The sequence below is a fragment of the Dermacentor albipictus genome, chromosome 1 (assembly GCF_038994185.2).
Source record: "Dermacentor albipictus isolate Rhodes 1998 colony chromosome 1, USDA_Dalb.pri_finalv2, whole genome shotgun sequence".
Classification (NCBI taxonomy): domain Eukaryota; kingdom Metazoa; phylum Arthropoda; class Arachnida; order Ixodida; family Ixodidae; genus Dermacentor; species Dermacentor albipictus.
Window position 1 is genome coordinate 298,538,490 of NC_091821.1, and position 24,084 is coordinate 298,562,573.

General features: G+C 46.9%; 1 protein-coding gene across 5 annotated transcripts in view; it reads left to right on the forward strand.

Annotated features, from left to right (window-relative positions):
* LOC135916819 (uncharacterized transporter YutK-like) overlaps nucleotides 1–24,084 on the forward strand; it is a 511,079-nt gene that overhangs the window by 438,169 nt on the left and 48,826 nt on the right. For all 5 annotated transcript variants that reach the window (XM_070531469.1, XM_070531470.1, XM_070531473.1 and 2 more), the window contains one exon: nucleotides 12,969–13,121. In XM_070531469.1, the coding sequence (XP_070387570.1) occupies nucleotides 12,969–13,121 (153 nt within the window). The remainder of the gene's footprint in view (nucleotides 1–12,968; nucleotides 13,122–24,084) is intronic.

The window sequence follows — 24,084 nt, forward strand, 5'->3', positions numbered from 1 at the left end:
TGACCGGAGACATATCGTAGGTTACATAGGTTACCTGACAGAGGAGCCGGTAAGCGCCGGAGTAGCGGGATGTAAGTTTTTCCGAGAGGCCGAAACGGCGGGTGGGAGATCGAAGAGGGACAAGATCCCCGAGAATATAATCGGCGTCCCGGTGACTACTGTCGCAAATGCTTTTACTCTTGTTCTGAGAAGCAGAAAGGCGACGGTGAGCAACTTGGCGTGTTTCTTGGGCTCGAGCAATGACATCGCTTGTATACTAAGACATGGACTCTTGAGGGGTAGAGAGTATTGTATTAAAAAGCAATACTGAATCTCGGCCGCACAACAAATAAAACGGCGAGTAACGTGCAGTGTCGTGGCGTGATGAATTGTACGCTAATATGACAAACGGGCGAGCAGTATCTCAGTCACGATGGTCATCAGAAACATATATGAAGAGCATGTCTGTTATTATTCGATGAAGCCGCTCCGTAAGACCATTGGTCTGCGGATGACATGCATTAGTAAATTTGTGCTTGGTAGAATAAGGACGTAATAAGGAATGTGACTCGAGCAGCTGGTCGCGCAGCAATATATATATATATGTGTGTGTGTGTGTATGTGTGTGTATGTGTGTATGTGTGTGTATGTGTGTGTGTGTATGTATGTGTATGTGTGTATGTATGTGTGTGTGTGTGTGTGTGCGTGTGTGTGCGTGTGTGTGCATGTTTGAAGAACTACGTAGAGTGGGAATAGACACGAAGAAATATACACCTTATTGACTCTCGTCTATAGACAGTCTAAAGACGAAGAATGAACAACAAGAAAGAGAAACTGTATCGACTTTTTTTCTATAGACTGTCTATAAACTGCGAGTAGACAAAAAGAAATAGAATTCTTATCGACATTCGTCTATAGAAAGACTATAGACAAATAACAGAGAAAAATAAATAGAGGCTGTATAGACTTTCGTCTATATGTAGCGTATAGAGAGGAAGTAGACAAAAAAGGAAGGAACACCGTATCAACATTTTTCTATAGACTGTCTATAGACTGCGATTAGACAAAACGAAATAAAAATCTTATCGACTTTTGTCTATAGAAAGTCTATAGACAAATGATAGAGAAAAATAAATAGAGGCAGTATCGACTTTTGTCTATAGGTGTCCGTTGTGGGAAAGCAGACAAAAAAGAAACGAACACCATATCGACTTTTTTCTATACACTGTCTATAGACTGCGCATAGACAAAAAGAAATAGAAACTTTATCGACTTTTGTCTATAGACAGTCTATAGACTTTGTATCAACAAAAGTGCAAATCTATAGATTCTATAGAATCTATAGAAGGGCAAGGTCGTCTATAAAAAGTCTATAGACTTTCTATAGACAGTCTAAAGTCATTTTTGTAAGGGGCAGCCCAACACCACACACACTAAGCAAGCACGGCGCGGATATAGAGTTTACTTGAATCTTATTTATATCCACAGAGACAAGATTGAATGGCACTGCCTTTATACCATTATCACTTTCTGAAAGCGAAACCATCGCACAAAGAAAAAAAATATATTAGGAGCCATTCTACTCTGTGGAGATGGACGACCAGTTAAGCTGTAGCACATCAGACAGGATTAGACAAGAGGTCATGTATTTATTTTCACCATTTGGTAATGGTAGTGACGATAGCCTTGTGGTTACTGTGATATATGCGGGTTGGCCCGGTTACAACCTTAGAATCTTGGCCAAAGTAGAATCTATGCACGACCGTTGCTACTTAATTGAGTTACTTCGATTGGTCTAGCACTTCAAACCAAATTCTTGTTGCACAAGCTCAGTGAGCCATTTCTTTTCTGGTTTTGAAATGCCCACATTGAAGCCTCCAATGGTGATCATATGGGTAGTGTCATCGCGGCTAACCAATGCAAAGTGCGTGGTCATGAACTTCTTAATACCACAGTTGGGTGTGCCTGAATATATATAGACAGTGTATATCATAATTCCGTCTTTCGTTTGTACAGCACACACAACTCCACAGTCGGTGCCCCTCTCCTCTTACGAGTTAAGGTTGTATGGTAGTATACATACGTTTCCTCCTCTGCATATATGGCAATGCCTTGTGCGCGTGAAGCCATGTGCGATTCCAGCATACCCATCGACGGAAAACAATGCATCTTCATTATTATTATTATTATTATTATTATTATTATTATTATTATTATTATTATTATTATTATTATTATTATTATTGGCGGAGCACTCGAAGCCTGCTTCACCTCCGCCGCATGACAGTCCGATACTCCGCAACCTCCGGGATCGACCGGCATTTTTGCTCCCTGACACGACAAATGCATTTCGGGCCAAAGGTACATAGCTTCGCTGTGAACGCGCCTGTGCAGTTAGTACTGCCGCCCTGTATTTTGTCTCGACGGCACTATCACCATCTGCACGGTCTCGCGAGGAGCTGCTAGCGGTTCGCGTTCGTTATCTCCCTTGCCTCTTGACGGCGATGACGCGCTAAATCTGCACCATCATTGCGTCGTGCATCCCTCCTTCGACCAAGCAAGTTTTCGGCGGCACACGTTCGCTTTTGTATTGAAATTAAAGCTTTAAACTGCTCGATTTCGAGAGAAAAAACGAATGTACAGGCTCGTCCACTCTTAGGGTGAACACGGCTCACCGTGGCCGCGCTCCGCGGGGCGCCAGTGCGTCCGGCGCGGCGGCGCATCGAAGCGAAGCGGCGCAGGCGCACACGGACCCGGGGGAGGTGCCTCGCGTCGTCTGCTACAGCGCTGGAGCGCGCCGCCGCTTGCTTTGCTGTACACTTCGCTAGACCCAGGTGACTGAGTGCCCGAGGCGGCATTGCAGGAAGGCGCACTTCACTAACTGGAGCATTTTCCAGCTGGTTCCGTCTACAGCTTGTGAACAGCCTGCTTAATCAATATACATGAACAGAAACAAGCATCTCACTACATAAATCACTTAGCATGTTTTTCATAAGTGATGAGGGTAAAAATACAGTCATTTTTTTTCGCGTTCTTAATTAGGCTGGGGCCTAGAGGCGACGCTTGATAGTCGTGTCAGGGACGTCACCCAGTCTGAGGCTGTTCTTAATTTCTCGAACGGTGGAGGTCGGGTTTGCAGCAGCCACCGCAACAATGGTCACTCTTTGCCGGGCTTTACGGGGAGCATCTGCAATTCTTCCATCGTTCTTGTAAGCCTGGACGATTCTATTTACAGTTTTCAGTGGCCTTTTTGTCATCTCCGATATAACGCGTTGAGAATAGTTTTGTAGGCACAGATCTACAATGCGTCGTCTTTCTTTTTCCAGTACCCGCGACATGGCTAGTTTCCAAAGCGCACCGGGGAAATTAAATTATCCTGCATTTTTACAGCGTTTTTATCGCCGAAGTGCCGTGGCAACCAGCAACCGAACAAAATGCAATTCATCATGCAAGTCGACGGAAATGCGTTTAATGGAAACACCTGTGGTGTCTTTCGATTTGGCAAGTCGTCCCAGAAGCTGTAACTCCTGATTGGCCAGTCGCCCAGTTGATTAGTCGTTGGCTGCACCGCATCATCATATTAAGCTAGGATCGGGTAGCATGACCTACGCAAAAAGAAAGGGGGGGGGGCTCAGCGGTTGATCGGGCTGACGCCCATGGTCAGTTAAATAGTAGACTGGCCTTAACACATAAATCTGCCTTGGGCCGGGCTTAGCGTTTACAAACGGCGAGTGCGTTTGCCGACCACCTTCAAGCTGTGGGCAGACGACACCATGCCGGCCTCATGACCGTCGGTTTAAATGTCGTGGCCGCCTTCGTCCAACACACGGACCGGCCACTTCCCCACGACGGCAACAGCATCGCTTGTCCGCGGCAAGGGTTCCTGTGCCGTATTCATATTTGGGTTTTACCCACTCAGCCCAGCCCACCCCCGCCTACGCACCCCCCCCCCCCAAAAAAAAAATTCCTCCTAATCTCCAAATTTATCCGATGCCCACCTCTATGGCATAACTCCATGTGTCGCTTCGGGACGTATACCGCACAATTAGCAAATTATTATATGCCAGTGAGAATATGCATATGGCCCATTCTGAGGAAGTACTGAAATGAAATAGAAGCGAATAACGACCTAATTACCCGGCAAGACGTAATTTAAACTAGAAAATAGACATGTAGATTATAGATTTCCCACTTTAATTACCTATTCGAAACGGACGGAAACAGCATTCGCATGCGGCGTGCATTGATTCCAAGGAGAAAAAAACAAACAACAAAAAAAAAACGTCGGCGCCATATGTTTTAGTTCACCTAATCAATGTAATCAAATAATTGACCGACGATTCCTCAAAATGAGAATGCGACGTCTCGCATCAGGTAGCCGTCAGAGGACCGGCACCGCTTCGATGATTTTACACAAGCTGTGACAGCAAAAATGAATTTAGTTTTTTTTTTATAGGATGCAGAAAGATGACAAGAGGGAGTAAAATCGCCGCCAAATCAGTTGCTATGCCGGGGAGAGCACTTTCCTACATCGCGTAAAGCGCTCCATGCTCTCCTACCAGTGACATTAACGCGTCAATAAGAGAGTGCGAAGCAGCGGTAATCACTTCTTAGTTGTTGTCGAAATAATAGTATTGCCCTCCTTAATGGTAAAATCCCTGGCAAACATGCTGATGCGTGATTGAACAATCGCTCTATAACTTTCTGCGAAATTTAGAGCGGGTTTCGGTCGTTTTCTTACGTCAATTAAGCACATTCGTTCTAGCATCAAGACATGCGCGAAACGGCGCGCTAGGCTCATCACATGGTGACTCCAACCAAGAGCGCGCCTAATAGGTTTCTCCGTATGCACTACACCAAGTGCTGTGAGAGTAAAATAAGAGGGCCCCAGCCTAATAAAGAGCTCGAAAAAATGACTGTATTTTTACCCTCATCACTTATGAAAAACATGCTAAGTGATTTATGTAGTGAGATGCTTGTTTCTGTTTATGTGTATTGATTAAGCAGGCTGTTCACAAGCTGTAGACGGAACCAGCTGGAAAATGCTCCAGTTAGTGAAGTGCGCCTTCCTGCAATGCCGCCTCGGGCACTCAGTCACCTGGGTCTAGCGAAGTGTACAGCAAAGCAAGCGGCGGCGCGCTCCAGCGCTGTAGCAGACGACGCGAGGCACCTCCCCCGGGTCCGTGTGCGCCTGCGCCGCTTCGCTTCGATGCGCCGCCGCGCCGGACGCAATGGCGCCCCGCGGAGCGAGGCCACGGTGAGCCGTGTTCACCCTAAGAGTGGACGAGCCTGTACATCGAAAGCGGACGGGCCGCTAGGAATGTACAGTACTCATGGAGCGATGCCATTGATCAGATTATCACAAAAGACTGGGCTCAGTCAGGTCGCCCTTATAAACGTTCTTTTTCAGCATCAGTTATGCTTTCAAATAGATTACTTCTAAAAGATTCGTGCAATACAGACGCACGTTTAATCATTATTCGCTCAGCTAGATAATCTCGAGGACTGGCTCCAAGCTAATCATGTCCGTTAGCTGCCTAAGATCAATTATTGACAATTTAATTATCGCACCTTCGTTTATTACGCAAACAACGAATCAACTTACACCATATCTAGAGGCTAGCAATTTCAACACTCGAATGATAACAATGAAGTCAGCAAGATTTATATTGCTCTATTAAAGTTTGGCGCCTTTAAAAAATAACTGCCTTGATATTCATGGTGCAGTAGACTTCTTAAAAAGCAGGTGCGATTGCTTCGATGGGGTCTTCTTGGCGCAATTCAACTTCATCAACTTAGGCACCTGTGCCCAACAGTGCACTTCTGCTTCTGCTCCTACGCTATACAAGAAACACTTCAGCGCTACGGTATATCACACAAGGTGTGCGAGAACATTGTGCGTGCTCCCGATTACTATATAAGCGTTGGTGGCATCAGGGTCGGTTTTCTGGCGTCATTAAGCTGCCGGGTGGAGAGCAACGGATAATTTTTAGTACAGTGTATCAAATAGAGTAGCGCGCACGTGTGTGTTAGAACAAAAAGTACTGAAGTATTGGGGTGAGTTCCTTGCGGAATATATTTTAAGTGTATATTGTGAACACATAAAGAAAGAAAATACCGGATTTTTTTTTTAGAATTAATGTTGACGTAAGTATGCTAGTCAAAGGAAACCTGAGTTCCGACCCTAGTGCCCGAGGTGGAAGCAGCCCCAAACCGCACGGCTACATTGGCACACGGTTTATTAAGGCGAAGGGCTCAAGTGGCTCGTAGCAATTGCTCATCCACCCCCTCCCCCTCCCCCAATAAGCGGTGTCTAGCCCAGTGATACAAAGTAGAAGAGTGATACAAGAAAAGTAGGAGGAATGGTACAAAAAATACCAGCAGCAATGGCTCCTTCCCGAAAAAAGAACCAAATAATCAGGAATGGATAATACCTTCGTAAGGAAGCAAAGATGCAGTGGCTGAATATGAATGAAGAAACCAAAGGAAAAAAAGAACGAAGGAAAGAAAGAAGGAACAAAAGAATGAAAGAGAGAACAAAGAAAGAAACGAAAAAAGAAAGACAAAGAGAAAGTAAAAAAAAATCATGAGCCATTCCACTCCGTGAAGGTGGTTGACGAGCGAAGCTATTTAGCACATGACTCGGAGGTGACACATAATTTTGAACAAAAGGTACAAACTCATTTATTGTCCTGAGGGTCATCATTATTTCACTCGCAACTGCAATCACATTCTTTGAGAATGTCAAATCGGTGAACGTACGCCGCTGGATGGACGGTTGGGCCGGATCAGTGTGGCATCGCAAGGGTGATGTCTGCAACACGGAACGCGTAAACCGCCCCCTTTTCGATACCCACACATACACAATGAAATCACCGACAACAACAACAGAGATAGTGTCATCGCAGCTAATTCATGCAAAGTGAGTAGCCATGAAACTTACGGGGCTATGAGTCATTGCATTTTTTGCTTGCTTACTGGGGTATGAGCCATTGATGATGACATTTTTTGACATGCTGTTTTGTATGTTGTATGCGTGATTACAAAGAATTTAAGCGCGGTTCGCTTGACTTTGCTGAGGGCTTGTAGCCTGTAGCCTGCTGAGGGCTTGTAGCTTGTAGCCGAGGCTATGAGGCATTGCATTTTTGTTTGATTGGGAGTTTTCGTGTTGCTATACAATTTTCTCATTGACACTTTTCACCGAATTATAATATTTGAGAAGTTGATTAATTAATTAGGGCTAGTTATTTAATTAAGCCGAATAAAAAATTAATCTGAGTATCTCCAAGCGATGGCAAACAACATTATCTTGAGTCTGTTCAGCTACGTTGTATTTGCATATTTTTTATGTTTCTCTCAAGTTACGTGGGACACCCTGTATATACACATAGGTATATACAGTGCTTGACTATGCGTATGACTTGCTGTTGAATTGACACCATGTAATTATTCGTCCTTTCATTACAGATTATAAGTCCCGATTTCTCTGTGTAAACTTAAGGTCTAGGTTTGTCGCTGCCTTGCCACAAATATTCGCAAGTGTCTAAATCACATGCGTTGTCCGTTAGTGGCAGAATGTCGTCATCCTACATCAGTCCGGGGACCTTCTGTTGCGCGATTTGTCTATTACTCATGCAAGATAAATCAGACCCTAATTAACTGTTTTCCAGTCGCCTCCTCGCCCACCGCCTCCGACAACAGTGCCACATTGAAGTGACCGCGCATCGCGACAAGCTTGGAGAGGTCGGTTTTCACGCCTCCCATTTCCAGCCACCCTAAAGCTGTGACTTCGGCGTGGCGCCGCTAAGTCAGAGGGTGTGGGTTGGAATGCCAGCCGAGGCGAGCGCATTTCCACGGCAACGAAATGCAAGAAGTGTAGCGTACCGTGCATTGTGTGGAAGTTGACAGAACGCCCAGGTAGGCAAAATTAATCGGGAGTCTGCGACTACGATGTGCCTGATAATTATATCGTCGTTTTTGCTCGTAAAACCGAAGGATTTATTATAATTCACTTTAAACAATCAATCTATTCGCGACAAAGCACTCAACTTAAAATTCCGATATTTTACGTCCCAACCCAGATCTAATCGGGTCCGCACTGCCCCATCTGTTACGAATTACGGAAAAACATTATCCAATGCTTTCCCCCAGAGAGTTGCTATTAAGGTAAATAGCATTATTTGCCTTTATTCAGCCATTTCGAACATATCTGTCCATCCGTCCGTCCGTCCGTCTGTCTGTAATCTTACGCCGACCCAGTGGCGGAAGGAGTCTACCTGCTTGGGCCCCTAGCTATGTGATCCTTTCATTCCTGATGACGCAAGGAAACCAAGCCTGATGCCACCAATGCTCAGAAATCTATCAGCGCAAATAATGCTCCCGCACACCTTTTTTGATGTACCATGGCGCGGAGGCGTTTCTTGTACAATGTAGGAGAAAACATTGTAAAGACAGAGGTGCACGGTTGGGTGCACCTGTTCCAAGTTCAACTTGAATTGCGTCAAGAAAACCTGTCCGAGTATTCGCACCTGCTTTATTAGGTGCCTACTGCACCAACAATATACAGGCGGTCTTCTTTAACGGCACCAAATATTAAGGAATAGATCAATGTAAATCTCCCTGACATTATTGTTATCATTCGAGTGTTCAGATAGTAACCTCCGGATACGGATCAAGTTGAGCAGTTGTGTGCGAAATTTACGAATGTATGTTAATTACCATTTAAATAATTGTTTTGGGTGGCTAAAGTAAATTAGCAGTCTGGAGCCTGTCTTCGACATATTGTAGTTGAGCGAATATATGCTTAATAATCATGCTTCTGTAAGAGCTAAGAACAAATATTTTGTAATTAAGTGTTCTCTGAAAGCCTAACTGACGCGGAAAACGATCGTGGGTAGCATCGACCTGACCGCTTCCAGCCTTTCGAGATATTGCGATGAATGGCACGGCTCCGTGAGCATGTTCCTTGAGGCCAGGCGACTGTCGATATTTATTCACATCGTTTTATGCGAAGCATATTACGAGAGCTCAACCCAGCTCCTCAGGCGCGGCGGTGTCGCCATGAAACCACGTGACACCGTGACGTCACGACAGAGGAGAAGTGGCTTTGGCTCAACTCTTGCAAGACGGGCTGGGTGGGAATCGAACCAGGGTTTCCGGAGTGTGGGACGGAGACGCTACCACTGAGCCACGAGTACGATGCTTCAAAGCGGTACAAAAGCGCCTCTAGTAAATGCGGTGTTGCCTTAGAAACGAGCTGTTTCTAAGGCGTGCGTCTCTTGCTCAGGCGCACATTTCGTCGCCGCGCCGAACGCTGCTTTGCTCGACGCTCACCGCGTCCAATGCGGGGCGCGTAGTCGCTGCCCTGTAGCCCATTGTCTTACACCCCTTGGCGGGTCGACGGGAACGCTGTCGCGTTCCACTCTTGAAGGCGAAGCAGTAATGCATGAGTTGTTTCTTCGTCTAGCCGAACCAAATATAGCCAAGCAACAGCAGTTCACCAGGCTAAACAGTGGTTCAACAACTAAAATAAAGGCTAGTATGCTTCGCATTCTGGGCTTAACCTTACCTAAGCCACAGCCATTTTTTCCGAAGGCAAGCCGTTTAAAGTTTAAATGTCAATGTAGCAACGAACATGCGCTGCCGAAAGCGTGCTTGGTCGCAGAAACGATGCACGATTGAATGATAGTGCAGATTTAGCGCGTCATTGCTCTCAAGGCATTGCGCTGCCGCCAACGGAAGCAAGATAACGAAGTTGAACTGCTTGGCTGCTTCTTACGGGGCCGCGCCAGCCAAGGGCGGCAATACTGACGTCACAGGCGCATTTTTTTGTCGGTTTCGCTTTAACAACGAGATAATGCTACAAATGCAGTGTCATTCGTTCTTTTCTCGAGGATTTAAACACGGGTTTTAATGCTCTCCACACCGCGTTTGTTTCCAAGAGTAAGTGTAAGCAGGAAAATGTTCACTCACACCCGAAAACACACAAACACTCGCACGCACACATATGCACTCTCTCTCCCTCGTACAAGCACGCATTTTCTTCCTCACAAGCACTCGCACGCTCTCTCCATCGCACGCACATATATCCATGCGCGCACAAACACGCACTTTTGTCCGCAGGCATGCATGCTGAAAGACGAATACGCACGGTCGCACACGTGCACATTCACACGCCGCCATGCATGCGCCGCAAGCACGCAAGCGCACGCACACATGCACTAACACGCAGATCCAGGCATGCACACACATCGCGAACACTCCCACACGCATACACGTACTCGCGTGCATGCATATGCATATATGGAGGCACTAGCACGCACACACACTCTCCCCTTGCACGCACACACACGCAGTCTCTCTCTCCCTGGCGCATACACACGCTCTTTCTCCCTCGCACACAAACACACTTTCTGTCTCCCCCGCACACAAACGCACTCTCCCTCACACGCACTTGCTCTCTCCATCCGTCATACGCACTAACGCGCGCGCACACACACACACACACACACACACACACACACACACACACACACGCACACGCACACGCACACACACATTATACGCACGCACAGGCATCCACACAAACACGCACACTTTTCTTCGCAATCGTGCATGCTGAAATTCGAAAACCCGTTGGCACGCGTACACGTTCACACGCGGCCACGCATGCACCGTAAGCGCGCGCACATGCGCACGCACACACGCTGCGAACGCTCACATACGCTGCGAACGCTCACACACGTCGCGAACGCTGACACACGCATACACGCACTCGCGCGCATGCAAACGCAAATACGGAGGCACACGCCCGCACACTCATACACAGAGCGAACATGCGCATAGAACCATACCCAGGCACGCTCAAGACATGCACATGCCTGACCACTCTGTACCATCTCGGCTGCTTCTCAAAAGCTTGCATGCACGTGCCAACAGGCTGCATAACACTCCCTCTACCAATACCTTCTCAATGCCAACTGTAATAAATCGCTTTATGGTTTAAATTTGGCGCTTTTTCAAGCCAATGTGCCCTCTGGCGGGAGGGTGCAAAACGATTTTCTCCTGTCGTTGGACTTCACCGCCCCTGTCTGACTTTCTTTAACTGCTTTACCGTACCACCAATGTTCCGACTAAGTGCCAAAATGCATATGTTGCTAGAAGGGACTACCCTGTTGTTGTAGTCATTTGAAACTTTTTGACCCTCGCCCTATATTCTGAAATATAAATTCGAAAAAAAATTTTCCCATTGAGTTACACTTGTGCGTTGCTGTGAAGTTCCGAAGGAGAATGTCCAGAATTCCTGGACATGATCCGGAACGCTTTCAAGTCTCGCTTGCTCTAGTTTTATTTTCGTGAGCTCAATTTCTGCCTGCCTTCTTTTCTGTTCCTTCTCGCTCCGCTTCTATTCTGCTCTTTCTTTCTTCTCACGCTCCTTCTCTTCCTCCCTTTCTTTCCTCTCGCGACATTTCTTTTTCCAGGCATCCATGCGCTCGTCCTCATCAAAATCCACTTCGTCAATCGCCGTACGAATTTCAGGCTTCCTCAACTTATGGGTAATATCCATACCGAGCTCTGCTGCCAACAGCAGTAGCTCCTCTTTTCTTAGCACTGTGATATCCATGCTTTTCCGAGAGCCGACTGCAACTTCCTCTCTATTGACCGCACACCCGGTGGCGATCAATCAGAGCTAATTTCCCGATAGCACCCCGTCCTTATCGTCCGGCAAAACGTAGCCGCTCCAGCACTCACGCAGCCTCGAGCATGCAAAGGTCGTGTCTCCCGGAGCCACGTTTCTATGTCCGCCAATCCCAGATCTTGAGGACTGCGCGTTTTGAAACAGTCGTCTTCCCCAGGAATCTGATAACTGCATCTCGCCCAATCACATTCGTCGCATCGGTGGCAATATCCCTCCCATGTTGTTGCACCGTTCCGCGTGCTGTGTTTCACGCTCGCCCCCGAATATGGCGCAAGTGCATAGCAGTCTGAGAATACGAGGTCTGCGCTGTTCACACGGTAGCCTTAGCCGTTGGCCACTTTCATAATTTAGTTCAGCTTGTCCGGGTCAAGTTCAAGTAGAGTAATCTTCGCGGCAGTTGTCCCCTCGAAGTGAACGCATTTGTTTGTGCGTCACTGTCTATTTCGGGCGCCAGTATCGTCTAGGCGAGTGCTGATGAAAGTACTGGCTCGTGGGAAACTGCTAAGGAATGCTCAGCGCCGCACTGAGACGTAACATAACATTTTCAAAAGATTTAAAGTTCATTCATTCATTAAAAGACGGTTTAAGTAACCTATGCGGCACCAAAATCACTTTATCTCGATTTTTCTACCTTGAGCATCACGCTTTTGTTTTCGTCTCCTTGAACAGTTGAAAACACGCGGAAGACGTCGCCTGCTACTGCCGTGCGGTGGTGGGTGCGTGCGCGCATGTGAGTTGCAAGCAAGCACAGCGAATATCGCTAGCTACCACCTCCACTGCAAAGGGAGACAATGGAAAGGCAGCAGCTTTGTGGCACACGTCTAGTCAGCAAGAAGGCTGCGACATGACACGTGCAATGACGCACGCACTAGGCACGCTAGTCAAACTTAAGGGGGGAACGTCGGGGAACCGTGGTCATCTGGCCCCCCGGAAGCCCGAGTTTGATTGCTATCCACACTGAAATTTAGCGAGTTTTCTTTTCAAGGGCATTAGTTTACTTTGTTTACAAGAACCTCCATGAGAAATTTGACAGCTATATAGCCGAGCATTTCTGATGTGTTTTTTACTGACTCTTTTTGCGGTGTCGGCCATTTTGGATGCCGTCATTCGGTCACGCCGCCGACTATGACGGATTTCCGCTTAATGGGGCATATAATGCTCTCGCATTAATAAAACGCAACCAGACACAGCTAGCGTATGACAATTGTTTCCTTCGTGCACACTTAGAGGAATTGAAAGGCATCTCGGTGGACATTGCCGTTGTCTTTTCGTTCTTTACACGTTTGCGCAGTGGATTTTGGCGAAGCTGTTCACTCCTCTGGCACTGGCTATGGGCGTTTCATGGAAGGACAGCGGTATGGTGGGAGAACTGATTGGTATTAAGACCTTCGCCAACGAGTTCATCGCTTACTCCCAGCTGGGCACCATTATCGACCAACTTGATGTGAGTAGTTCTGGCCACAATTGGGAAAGAAATTTGGATGACGCTTAAGCTTCGCCTGATAACAGTGGAACGCGGTAGCATTCAAAGATCCCTGACTGCATGTCACGCTTCCGGGTAATCGGTAATCGCAGCTTCCTTCGGATGCGCGGAGGCGAGCACGATCGTGGTGTTGCAAGGAATAGAGCGGGCCGCGCTCCTTCATGAATGGTAGATACGCTGGAAAAGGGGCTTGTGATTGAGTTTCCGCGTAAGAGAATTATTTTTTTCTAGTGCACTCAAACGGAACTCTGGCACTATTATGCCTGTTTTTTGTGTTTAGCTCGTACTTTGCGATTATTCTAGTGCATCTTACTTTGAGGAATTCAGCTAGTTCATTAACGCCTCTGCGCCATGCTCAGAGCCTGCTTGGTTGTGGTTCCGAATTAATTTTCGCAAAACAAGGTTCGACGACGACGACGGATTTTTTTGCGACACGGGGCCCAAAGTGCTATCGTGTTAATAAACTTAACGTACACAGACTCGCAAAATATTCGGCTCACTCGAACTCATGCACTAGAAATCAGATGTAGCGCAGCTCATTAGGGCTCAGACTCAGCAAAAGCAGGATCAGCCGGACTCACTCCGGACCGACGCAGGCTCACTCAGACTCACCGACTTTCAAGATGTTCCCGCGGCATAGGGTGATTTTCTCTGACATTGTTTTCATCGGCCCTCCGCACCGAGTCGGCACCGGGTCTTGTCCTGAACGAGTACAAGGCTCGGTGTCATGTGAAGCTGCATAAATGGATCGATGAAGGGTTTACGATCTGTAATCCCTTTCATCGTTTAGATATCTCCCCGATGCACGTTCGCACCAGCTAGCGTGGGAGATGCACAGAGGTAGCAGAAAGTTACCGAGGGCGGAAGTAGGGGCGCCCTCTACCTGCTAAAGCGCTGGCTATGTGTCTGACTTTGTCTGGTCCTCCGTCGTTTTGCGCTGTTTTAACGCCTCTAACTGCAATGTTGTTTGCGGTTTATACTAATAAAGTAGAACGGCGACTGGAAAATCGTAAACTAAGTTTTGATTATTCCTACCCCGTAACTAACGGGGAATAACTAGGACAACAAAGTGTTCTGGGCTTATACATAAAGATGGCATAGTGCTGCTAGCGGACGATGCCGGCGAATTGCGTGTAGCAACAATGCAGCATATGCGCGCCCTAATTTATCACACAAACAAAATCGGGAAATATAGTATTGCATGAAGGATTGAATGGTGAATCGGAAGTAACTAAAGCGGAAGCTATATCCAATGTCAAGCAATATATTGACACGTGTACTTTTCATCAGACGACACGTTTCACCGCCTAACAAATGTTATCGCACAGCGCAGGACGCCCTTGCATGTGTGCGAAGTTTCTGGAATGTTATCGATGGTTCCATCTACTGTCTGTGACCGAACCTTGTGTAATCTGATTGCATCTGTGCGCGACGCGAATAATGTCGAACTTTGTGGAAAGCGCGAGGGTCTCAGCGATTAGTCTGGAATATTCGACGATTGATGTATAAAAGCCGACGCGCTTGACCCGTTGGTCAGATTTTCGACGATCGCCGACCGTGTTTGCCGCTGTCGTTGTGCTATAAGTGTAGCCTGTTCTTGTGGGCACAGGTTCGCCCAATAAAAGTTAGTTTTGTCCTTCACAGTATTGCTACTGTGTTCTTCAACGTCACCACCACGTGACATCTGGTGGAGGTGCGGGGTGCAGTGAAGAAAAAGGACGGAACCTTACGTTTCTGCGTCGATTATCGTCGACTGAACAAGATCACGAAGAATGACGTATACCCCCTCCCACGGATAGACGACGCATTGGATCGGCTCTGCAACTCTAAATACTTCTCATCGATGGACCTGAAGTCTGGCTACTGGCAAATAGAAGTCGACGAAAGGGATCGCGAAAAGACCGCCTTCATCACGCCAGACGGCCTCTATGAGTTCAAGGTTATGCCATTTGGACTGTGCTCGGCACCTGCTACGTTCAAACGCGTGATGGACACGGTTCTAGAAGGATTAAAGTGGAAGACCTGCCTTGTTTACTTGGATGACGTCGTTGTTTTCGTCAGAAACATCGACGATCACCTTAAGCGGCTTGCGACAGTACTAGAGGCCATCAGATCATCAGGGCTTACTCTGAAGTCGGAAAAGTGCCGCTTCGCTTACGGCGAACTGCTGTTTCTAGGCCACGTAATCAGCAAATCTGGAGTCCGCCCCGACCCGCAGAAGACAGCTGCCATCGCAAAGTTCCCGCAGCCCATCGACAAGAAGGCTGTGCGTAGATTCCTTGGCATGTGTGCCTATTACAGGCGCTTTGTCAAGGACTTTTTATGCATCGTGGAGCCGCTAGCGCATCTAACCAAATGTGATGTCGAGTTCAAGTGGGAAGCGCCGCAGGCCGATGCATTTCAAGAACTCAAACGACGCATGCAGTCGCCGCTGGTACTTGCACACTTCGACAAGAACGCCGATACCTAAATCTACACTGACGCCAGTAGCCTAGGCCTCGGTGCGGTCCTAGTCCAGAGGTAGGACGGACTTGAACGGGTGATATCTTATGCTAGCCGGTCGCTGTCAAAAGCGGAAGGCAATTATTCTATGACTGAAAAGGAATGCCTCGCCATTATTTGGGCTACAGCAAAATTCCGCCCTTACGTCTATGGCAGGCCATTCAAAGTCGTCAGCGACCATCACACGTTGTGTTGGCTAGCTAACTTAAAGGACCCTTCAGGGCGGCTGGCGCGGTGGAGCTTCAGACTGCAAGAATATGACGTCGCCATAATATACAAGTCCGGAAGAAAACACTCTGACGCCGACTGCTTATCACGCGCCCCCATCGATACCCCGCCGCGCGGCGACGAGGACGACGACACCTTCTTTGTAAGTTTGGCAGCAGTGCTCGCAGGATTCACATCAGTAACGAGCATTCTCTGTACGCAGCTCATCGCATTGCCGGGATCTTTATCGCCGCGCGCTGCAACGGGTACCATCGACTGGAGCACTGAACGGACAGCCCAAGCGATACGGATCGTGTCAACCCGCGGCGAAGTTCTGCCAAATCGACACGTGGCTTGGTGCTGAGGAACGGGAGCGCCTGCGCAGAGGACGGCATTCTAGGCCACGGACAGTATATAAGCCGGGATCTTTCTGCTCTGACCACAGTTTGGCAGCAGTGCTCGCAGGATTCACATCAGTAACGAGCATTCTCTGTACGCAGCTCATCGCATTGCCGGGATCTTTATCGCCGCGCGCTGCAACGGGTACCATCGACTGGAGCACTGAACGGACAGCCCAAGCGATACGGATCGTGTCAACCCGCGGCGAAGTTCTGCCAAATCGACACGTGGCTTGGTGCTGAGGAACGGGAGCGCCTGCGCAGAGGACGGCATTCTAGGCCACGGACAGTATATAAGCCGGGACCTTTCTGCTCTGACCACAGTTTGGCAGCAGTGCTCGCAGGATTCACATCAGTAACGAGCATTCTCTGTACGCAGGTGAGGATTCATTCCTTCATTTTAATTATACTGTTGCTAGCACTGCTGCCAAACACCATCGACCCTTTTTTTGTCTCGTTATTGCTGTTTTGTTGAAAGATGACTAAGGAGCTAGAAGTCTTTCAGCGAGAAATACGGAAGGAACTTCGGGAATTTAAGAAAAGTGTGGACTATTGCAGTTCAGTCTGTGATGACATTAAGCCGCTCACGGAAGAGATAAAGTCGTTGCGAAAAGAACTCGCAGAAGCACGGAAAGCTAACGATATTCTCGCAATGGAAACAAAGACATTACGCATGAAAGTTGAAGACTTGGAGGCGTATACCAGAGCAAACAACCTTGAAATCAAGGGTGTGCCTAATCAAGGTGATCCTTCTGAAGTAGTCCAGAAAATTTGCGCTGCAGTTGGGGAACCCATAACTTCCACAGATATTGATATTTGCCACAGAATAGGAACTAAGCACCCCGAGGTGAAGAATATCATAGTACGCTTTGTTCGCCGAGAAAAGCGAAATGCTATTTTCACTAAAGCCAAGAGAGCGCGTCTTTCTGCTAACCAAATTGGCTTCCAGTCCACCGATCCTATATTTGTTAATGAAAACCTAACTCAGCTTGGGAAACAACTTCTGGGTGCTGCTATAGCTAAGAAGCGTGATGTTGGATGGAAGTACGTATGGACCAATAATGGCAAAGTTCTTGCCAGGAAAACAGAATCATCGGAGGTGCTGCGAATCGCTGAACGCAGTGATTTGGACAAAATGTGTCACTAAGTACCCAACTGGTACCTTTAAATGACTCAATCTGCTACGAAATGGCTCTATTCGACAGTTGTCATTACTATGATGCGGACAGTTTTAACAAAGCGGCCGAACATATTGGAAAGCATTTCAGTGCTTTTCATCTAAATGTGCGCAGTATTAAAAACAAAATTTCTGATCTCAGCACGTTCCTTGATTCCTTAGCTATAAAATTTGATGTTATACTGCTTTCCGAAACATGGCTGACTCCGAATGACACTCCTTCACAACTAGACTATTACACATACAATGGTGTTACTAGGACTACAAATCGTGGGGGAGGATTAGCCTTGTATGTGAAAGATTGTCTTACGCATGATGTCATTGATGAGCTAACGTTCGTGACCACTAACCTCGAATGTATTACAATACGATTACCAAATATTGCAGTTACTGCAGTGTATCGGCCACCCACGAGCAGAAAGTCTGAATTTCTTGATACCTTTGAAAGCCTTATATGTAAGTTAAACTTATTGCACGTGCCTTTTTTTCTGATGGGTGACATAAATGTCAACATGATAAGCGATGACGCAGCCACCGTGCAGGTTGAAACTATTCTGAGCACATATCATTGCTCGAACACCATTAGACTGCCCAGCCGAATCACTCATCATAGTGCCACACTGCTGGACGTTTGCATAACAAACGCGCCAACAAATAAGATTGCTTCAGGCCTATTTTCACTCGATCTCAGTGACCACTTACCAGTCTTCGCTCTTTTCTCTACTGCACCTAACAAACCTAACTACACCGATAAAACAACGTATCGAGTCGTAAATCAACTCACACTTGAGAAATTTCGCTCGGAACTAGCGCTTACGAACTGGTCTTTCGTATACACAGAACAGGATTCTGATCGCGCATATAGCGTTTTCTTTCGCTATCTCAAAGCATGTTACGATAGCAATTTTCCCATCGTATCGCACACATTAAACAAAAAGAAAATCCGAAAGCCATGGATCAACACGAGCCTTCACAAAAGAATCAAAATAAAAAACAAAATGTATCATAAGTTTGTTCAAACACGTGACCTAGCCGCTCTAAAAGAATTCAAAACGTGTCGCAATAAACTAAATGCCGACATAAGGAAAGCTAAGAAGATATACTATGAATGCCTATTCGCCAAGATTTATAATGATCCTCGCAAACTATGGAATGCAGTTAATAATCTGGGACAATTTATGGAAAACAAAACGCGCTTCAACGTCAAAGCCTTCTCCCAAGACATGAGCGAGGATGCGGCTATTATGGCCTTGAATGAATATTTTGCCCACTCCGGCGATTATTTGCCGCCTTCTGAACAGAGTACGCGGGAAAGAATCTGCCGCAGAGTAAGACAGCCTAACACGATTAGTTTAGCCCCAGTGACACCGTTCGAGGTATTAAGCTCGATAAATATACTTCGTAGCAATGTCGCAACAGGTTCTGATGAATTAAGTGCGGCGCCCTTGAAGTATGTTGCCGATCTCATCTCGGAGCCCCTGGCTCATATCATTAATTGTATGTTCGTTTCTGGAGTTTTCCCTTCCGATCTTAAGCTTGCGCGTGTATGCCCTGTGCATAAAGGCGGTGCTCTAAATGACATTTCGAATTACAGGCCAATCTCTGTTTTGCCCGTTCTATCGAAGGTGTTTGAATCTGCCATAAATTGCAGACTAAGGAACTTTCTTAGTAAGTATAACATAATAAACAATGCTCAGTACGGATTCCAGAAAGGCAAGTCCACTGAATTAGCCCTATTAAACGTAAAAGAAGAGATACTAAACAATTTTGAAAACAGGCTGTATACAGTTGGATTGTTTCTTGATCTGAAAAAGGCTTTTGATAGTATAAAACATGATATCCTAGAACAAAAATTATTCGACTACGGAATACGCGGTGTTGCTCTTCAACTTATTAAAAACTACTTACTTGCCAGAAAACAATATGTTAAAGTCGGAAGCTTAACGTCAGCAGAAATTGAACTTAAGCAAGGCGTCCCACAAGGTTCGATCTTAGGACCCTTACTATTCATAGTTTATATTAATGATATATGTAATATCCCTTACACAGAAAAACTAGTTATGTACGTATGCTGATGATACGAATGTCTTTTTTAGTGCTGATTCAATGAAAAGTCTTCAAGTTACTGTAACAAATTATTTAAGGCATTTGGAAGTGTGGCTAAATGAAAACAAACTTGCATTAAACGCACGTAAAACAAAATACGTTATTTTTAGGCCTACGAACAAACCATGTATTAATCTGAAATTTTCATTTCAAGGCACAACATTAGAGTGCGTTCGCAAGCAAAAATTTCTTGGTGTTTGGTTCGAGGAAAACATGTCGTGGAATACCCATGTGTCCAGGCTTGCTTCTGAATTGGGCAAAACTGTAGGCTGTCTGTACAGGTTATCAAACCTAGTTCCATTATGGCTAAAGAAAGCTGTCTATTACGGCCATTTCTACTCTCGCTTGTCTTACTGCGCGCTAGTATGGGCAAAAACGACTGTTCAGAACCTAAACAGACTCGAAGTGTTGCAGAAGAAGGTTCTCAGAATATTTGAAAATTTTTATGGGCACCCTCGTGAACTGCGTACTCATAAGCTATTCATAAAGCACGATATTACTAGAGCAAGTGATCTTTATACATATAAACTACTACTTTATACAAAAAAGAATAAGCTTTATGAGCATTCAGTTGATAGCTCCCCCCGATACTCTCTCCGTAATCAACCCTTACCAGTTCCTTTTTCCCGTACAAGCTACGGAGAATGTCTTCTTCAATACCAGTTACCAGCAATACTGAACAAATTCTTAACTTGTACCAAATTCGAACTACCAGAATATAAATTCAAGAAACATGTGCGAAATATGCTTTTAAACATGTAAGAATCATTCGAACAACATCTTCATTTTGCTATTTGGTATATATTTCATTTTGATGTATAAAATTATTTTTTGCCTTTGCACAAGTGCTTATAAGGATTTTGTGACATCTGCATTATATGCAATTATGTTGTGCACTAAAAGTGTTGAGTTGCGTGTATTACATTTCATGCCTATGTTTTTGTACAGCGTTTCAGATGATTATTTTTGCATTCTGTCTGCTGCTGTTTCATGGGTCCTTGGGCACTCTCAAGATGTCTGCGACATCTTTTCGCCCAAGAACCTCCGACTCGGTGTTGGAAATAAACTTCACTTCACTTCACTTCACTAATAATAAGAGCAAAAGACTTCACTAAACAGCAGTGAGCAGACCCGGAGCTAAAAGGCCTGGTCGAGTATTTGGAAGGGAACACCGACGTAGTACCTAGGGCATTTAAGCGCGAGTCGTCTTCGTTCACGCTGCAAAACAACCTGCTCGTGAAGAAGAACTTCTCACCAGTCCGCGCCAGCTACCTTCTTGTGCCGTCAGCGCTGCGTCCAGAAGTATTGAACGCCCTACACGACGATCCCACCGCTGGGCACATCGGATTCTCCCGGACGCTGTTGAGGATACAGGAAAGGTATTACTGACCACGTCTGACCGCCGACGTCGCCCGTTACGTCAAGACATGGCGCGACTGTCAGCGACGCAAGACACCACCGACAAAGCCAGCAGGATTGCTACAGCCGATCGAACTTCCTCGCCGACCATTCCAGCAGATTGGGATGGACTTGTTGGGGCCGTTTCCGACGTCAACATCCGGGAATAAGTGGATCTTTGTGGCGACGGACTATCTCACCCACTTCGCCGAAAGTAAGGCTCTACCAAAAGGCAGCGCAGCCGAAGTGGCGAAATTTTTCGTCGAGAACATCTTCCTGCGACACGGTGCCCCAGAAGTCATCATCACTGACAGAGGAACGGCTTTTACAGCAGTGCTCACCCAAGCCATTCTGCAATACAGCCAGACAAGCCACAGGAGGACAACTGCCTACCACCCGCAGACGAATGGTCTCACGGAGCACCTGAACAACACCCTCGCCGACATGATAGCAATGTACGTCGACGTCGAACACAAGACCTGGGATGCCGTCCTGCCGTACGTAACATTCGTTTACAACACGGCGGTGCACGAAACAACGCAGATCACGCCGTGTAAGTTGGTTTACGACAGGAACCCGATGACGACACTCGAAGCCATGCTGCCGCACGTCACTGACGTAGAGAATCTTGACGTCGCCACCTATCTCCAGCGCGCCGAAGAAGCCCTACAGCTCGCCCACCTACGGATCAAGAACCAGCAGCGTACCGACAGCCGGCACTACAACCTCCGACGACGCTTCGTCGAGTACCAGCCCGGCGACCGTGTTTGGGTATGGACCCCGATACGCCGACGAGGACTGAGGGAGAAACTATTGCGACGCTATTTCGGATCCTACAAAGTCATTCGGCGTATATATATTGGCGCACTGGACTATGAGGTCGTGCCAGACGGCATTTCGCATTCACAGCGGCGACGCGCACGATCTGAAGTGGTCCACGTGGTGCCATGCCTGGACGCACTTGGCGGGGAGGCGTTGCGGCAGCGCTGAACCAAAGCCCCTCAATTTTTCAAAATTAGCGCCATTCTTAGATCTTTCCTCCACCCCGCTCACCCTGGCGCGTCCTCCTCTACGGGCCCGTACATGGTCGCTCCGCACCCGCCGTGGTTGCTCAGTGGCTATGGTGTTGGGCTGCTGAGCACGAGGTCGCGGGATCGAATCCCGGCCACGGCGGCCGCATTTCGATGGGGGCGAAATGCGAAAACACCCGTGTGCTTAGATTTAGGTGCACGTTAAAGAACCCCAGGTGGTCAAAATTTCCGGAGTCCTCCACTACGGTGTGCCTCATAATCAGAAAGTGGTTTTGGCACGTAAAACCCCAAATATTATTATTATGGTCGCTCCGCACGTCCGTTCCGCCCTCGTCCGGCCGCGTGCGTATGGCTCTCTACTGGTGAGCGAGGAGCGGACGCAAGTTTCCCGTCCGCACGCCTGCTCGTCTCTCATTGGCTGGTCCGAGGCGGATAGTTCGGCTGTCGTCACAGCAAACATGGCGCGTGCTCGAAGCGAAGCGAAGCGGGGACGCAAGGCCTAGGCTACAGCCGCGTCAGGAACAGTCTATTTTTTTCTCCTTTTTTTGATTTTTACAAGAGATATGTGGCACCCACGGAGATAGTCATCGGAAGAAGCAAGCCGGTGTACGCTTCCAGACCTCATCAGTGCGTGCGATCGCCAACAGAAACAGACGGTGCGCAGGAAGTGTATGTTGTGTTTACGAGAGCGTCGGAAGAAATATTTCAAGCCGTCGACTTCGTGATTTCTTGTGCCATGCTTCGCGTGTGCGTCGCAGACGAGAACTCCATCACATACACGTGCATTCTGAGCAGCACACACGTTCAAGGCGTGGCGAAATAAGTAGCGTCCGATTGGCGCACCCAGCGTACACGTTTGGTTTCTGCTCTGTGTATGCGGATCGTTGCCGCAGTGTGGTGAACGCCAGCCCTTCGCAACTTACCAAAAGTAACGATACGATCAGTAGCGATAAGTTTTTATCGCCTAGTTATCACTGCCATTCTGCATGTGCTATACTGCGTATGAGCCGTTTTGCCGGCTGCGATGCGCCGTGGTGACCGCGACGTTCGAGCTGTGCTCTTGCCGTTATGAAGTGCGTTTGCGAGCTACAAATCGTGATATATATGTGCGATGTGTTGCAGCGTTACTGGGTGTAGAAGTGGTCGTACTACGCGATGTTCGTGTGCTCAGAAGTGAGCTGAGCATAAGTGTTGCCGATTGCGTTTTCCTATGTAGTAGCCCGATAGAGAAGCCCTATCACACCGGCCTTTTCTGATTCGTACATCTATCGTTTGTTTCAAAAGTTGTTACTGCACGGTTAAAGATGCTTCTATCGGTGGGGGGAAATTAGGGAACAACATTATAATTGCATACGTCAAGACGTTCAGCGCTGTCGTGAAATGTGGACGCGCCTGAGAGCACTAATGTCATGAATGCAATTAAAATTTCCCGAGACAGTATTAAGAGAACGGTTAAAAAAGAAAACATATGAGAAGGTAAGCACAGCAGCTTGTGAACCCGCTCCTATAATACCTCGACCCGCGTCTGTTTGTAAATGTATGTTTTCTTGCGTTTGTCAATTTTTTTTCTATTTCCCAGATTTCTTTACATTGGAGTTTTTCTTAGTTCTCGCATTTGTGTGTGAATACGTGCCTGTTTCCATGCGTGCTTGAGCTTACCATTATTTCTGTCCTTTTATATTATATTAGCATTTGCTTTTGCTAGTTTTCTTTCAGGAAAGTCATTACACATTTTCATAAACCAATCTCGTTCAAAGCACTAACTCATGTACATGGCAGGGCAGGCCTCTTCCATCTCATTAAAACCTTTCTCACTGGTCTACCTCGTCTTCTCAATCTGCCTACTCGCTGTGTTTTCTGTCCTTGCTTCTTGTGTTGTTGCTGCAGTGTGATTAACCAACTTGCTCAAAACAGATTTTCATCGCCTATGAAAACAGAAAGGTTTAGAGATAGATTTTCTTAAAAGCGTAATGGGGGTTGCACAGCAACTTAGCCTCTTACCTCTGTTCATGTTTATGCATCAGTGCATGTGGCAGCTCGCCAGAAGTGCACATGAAAGGGTGCCATATTGTGAAACTACACCTTGTTATGCTATTGCATTTTTT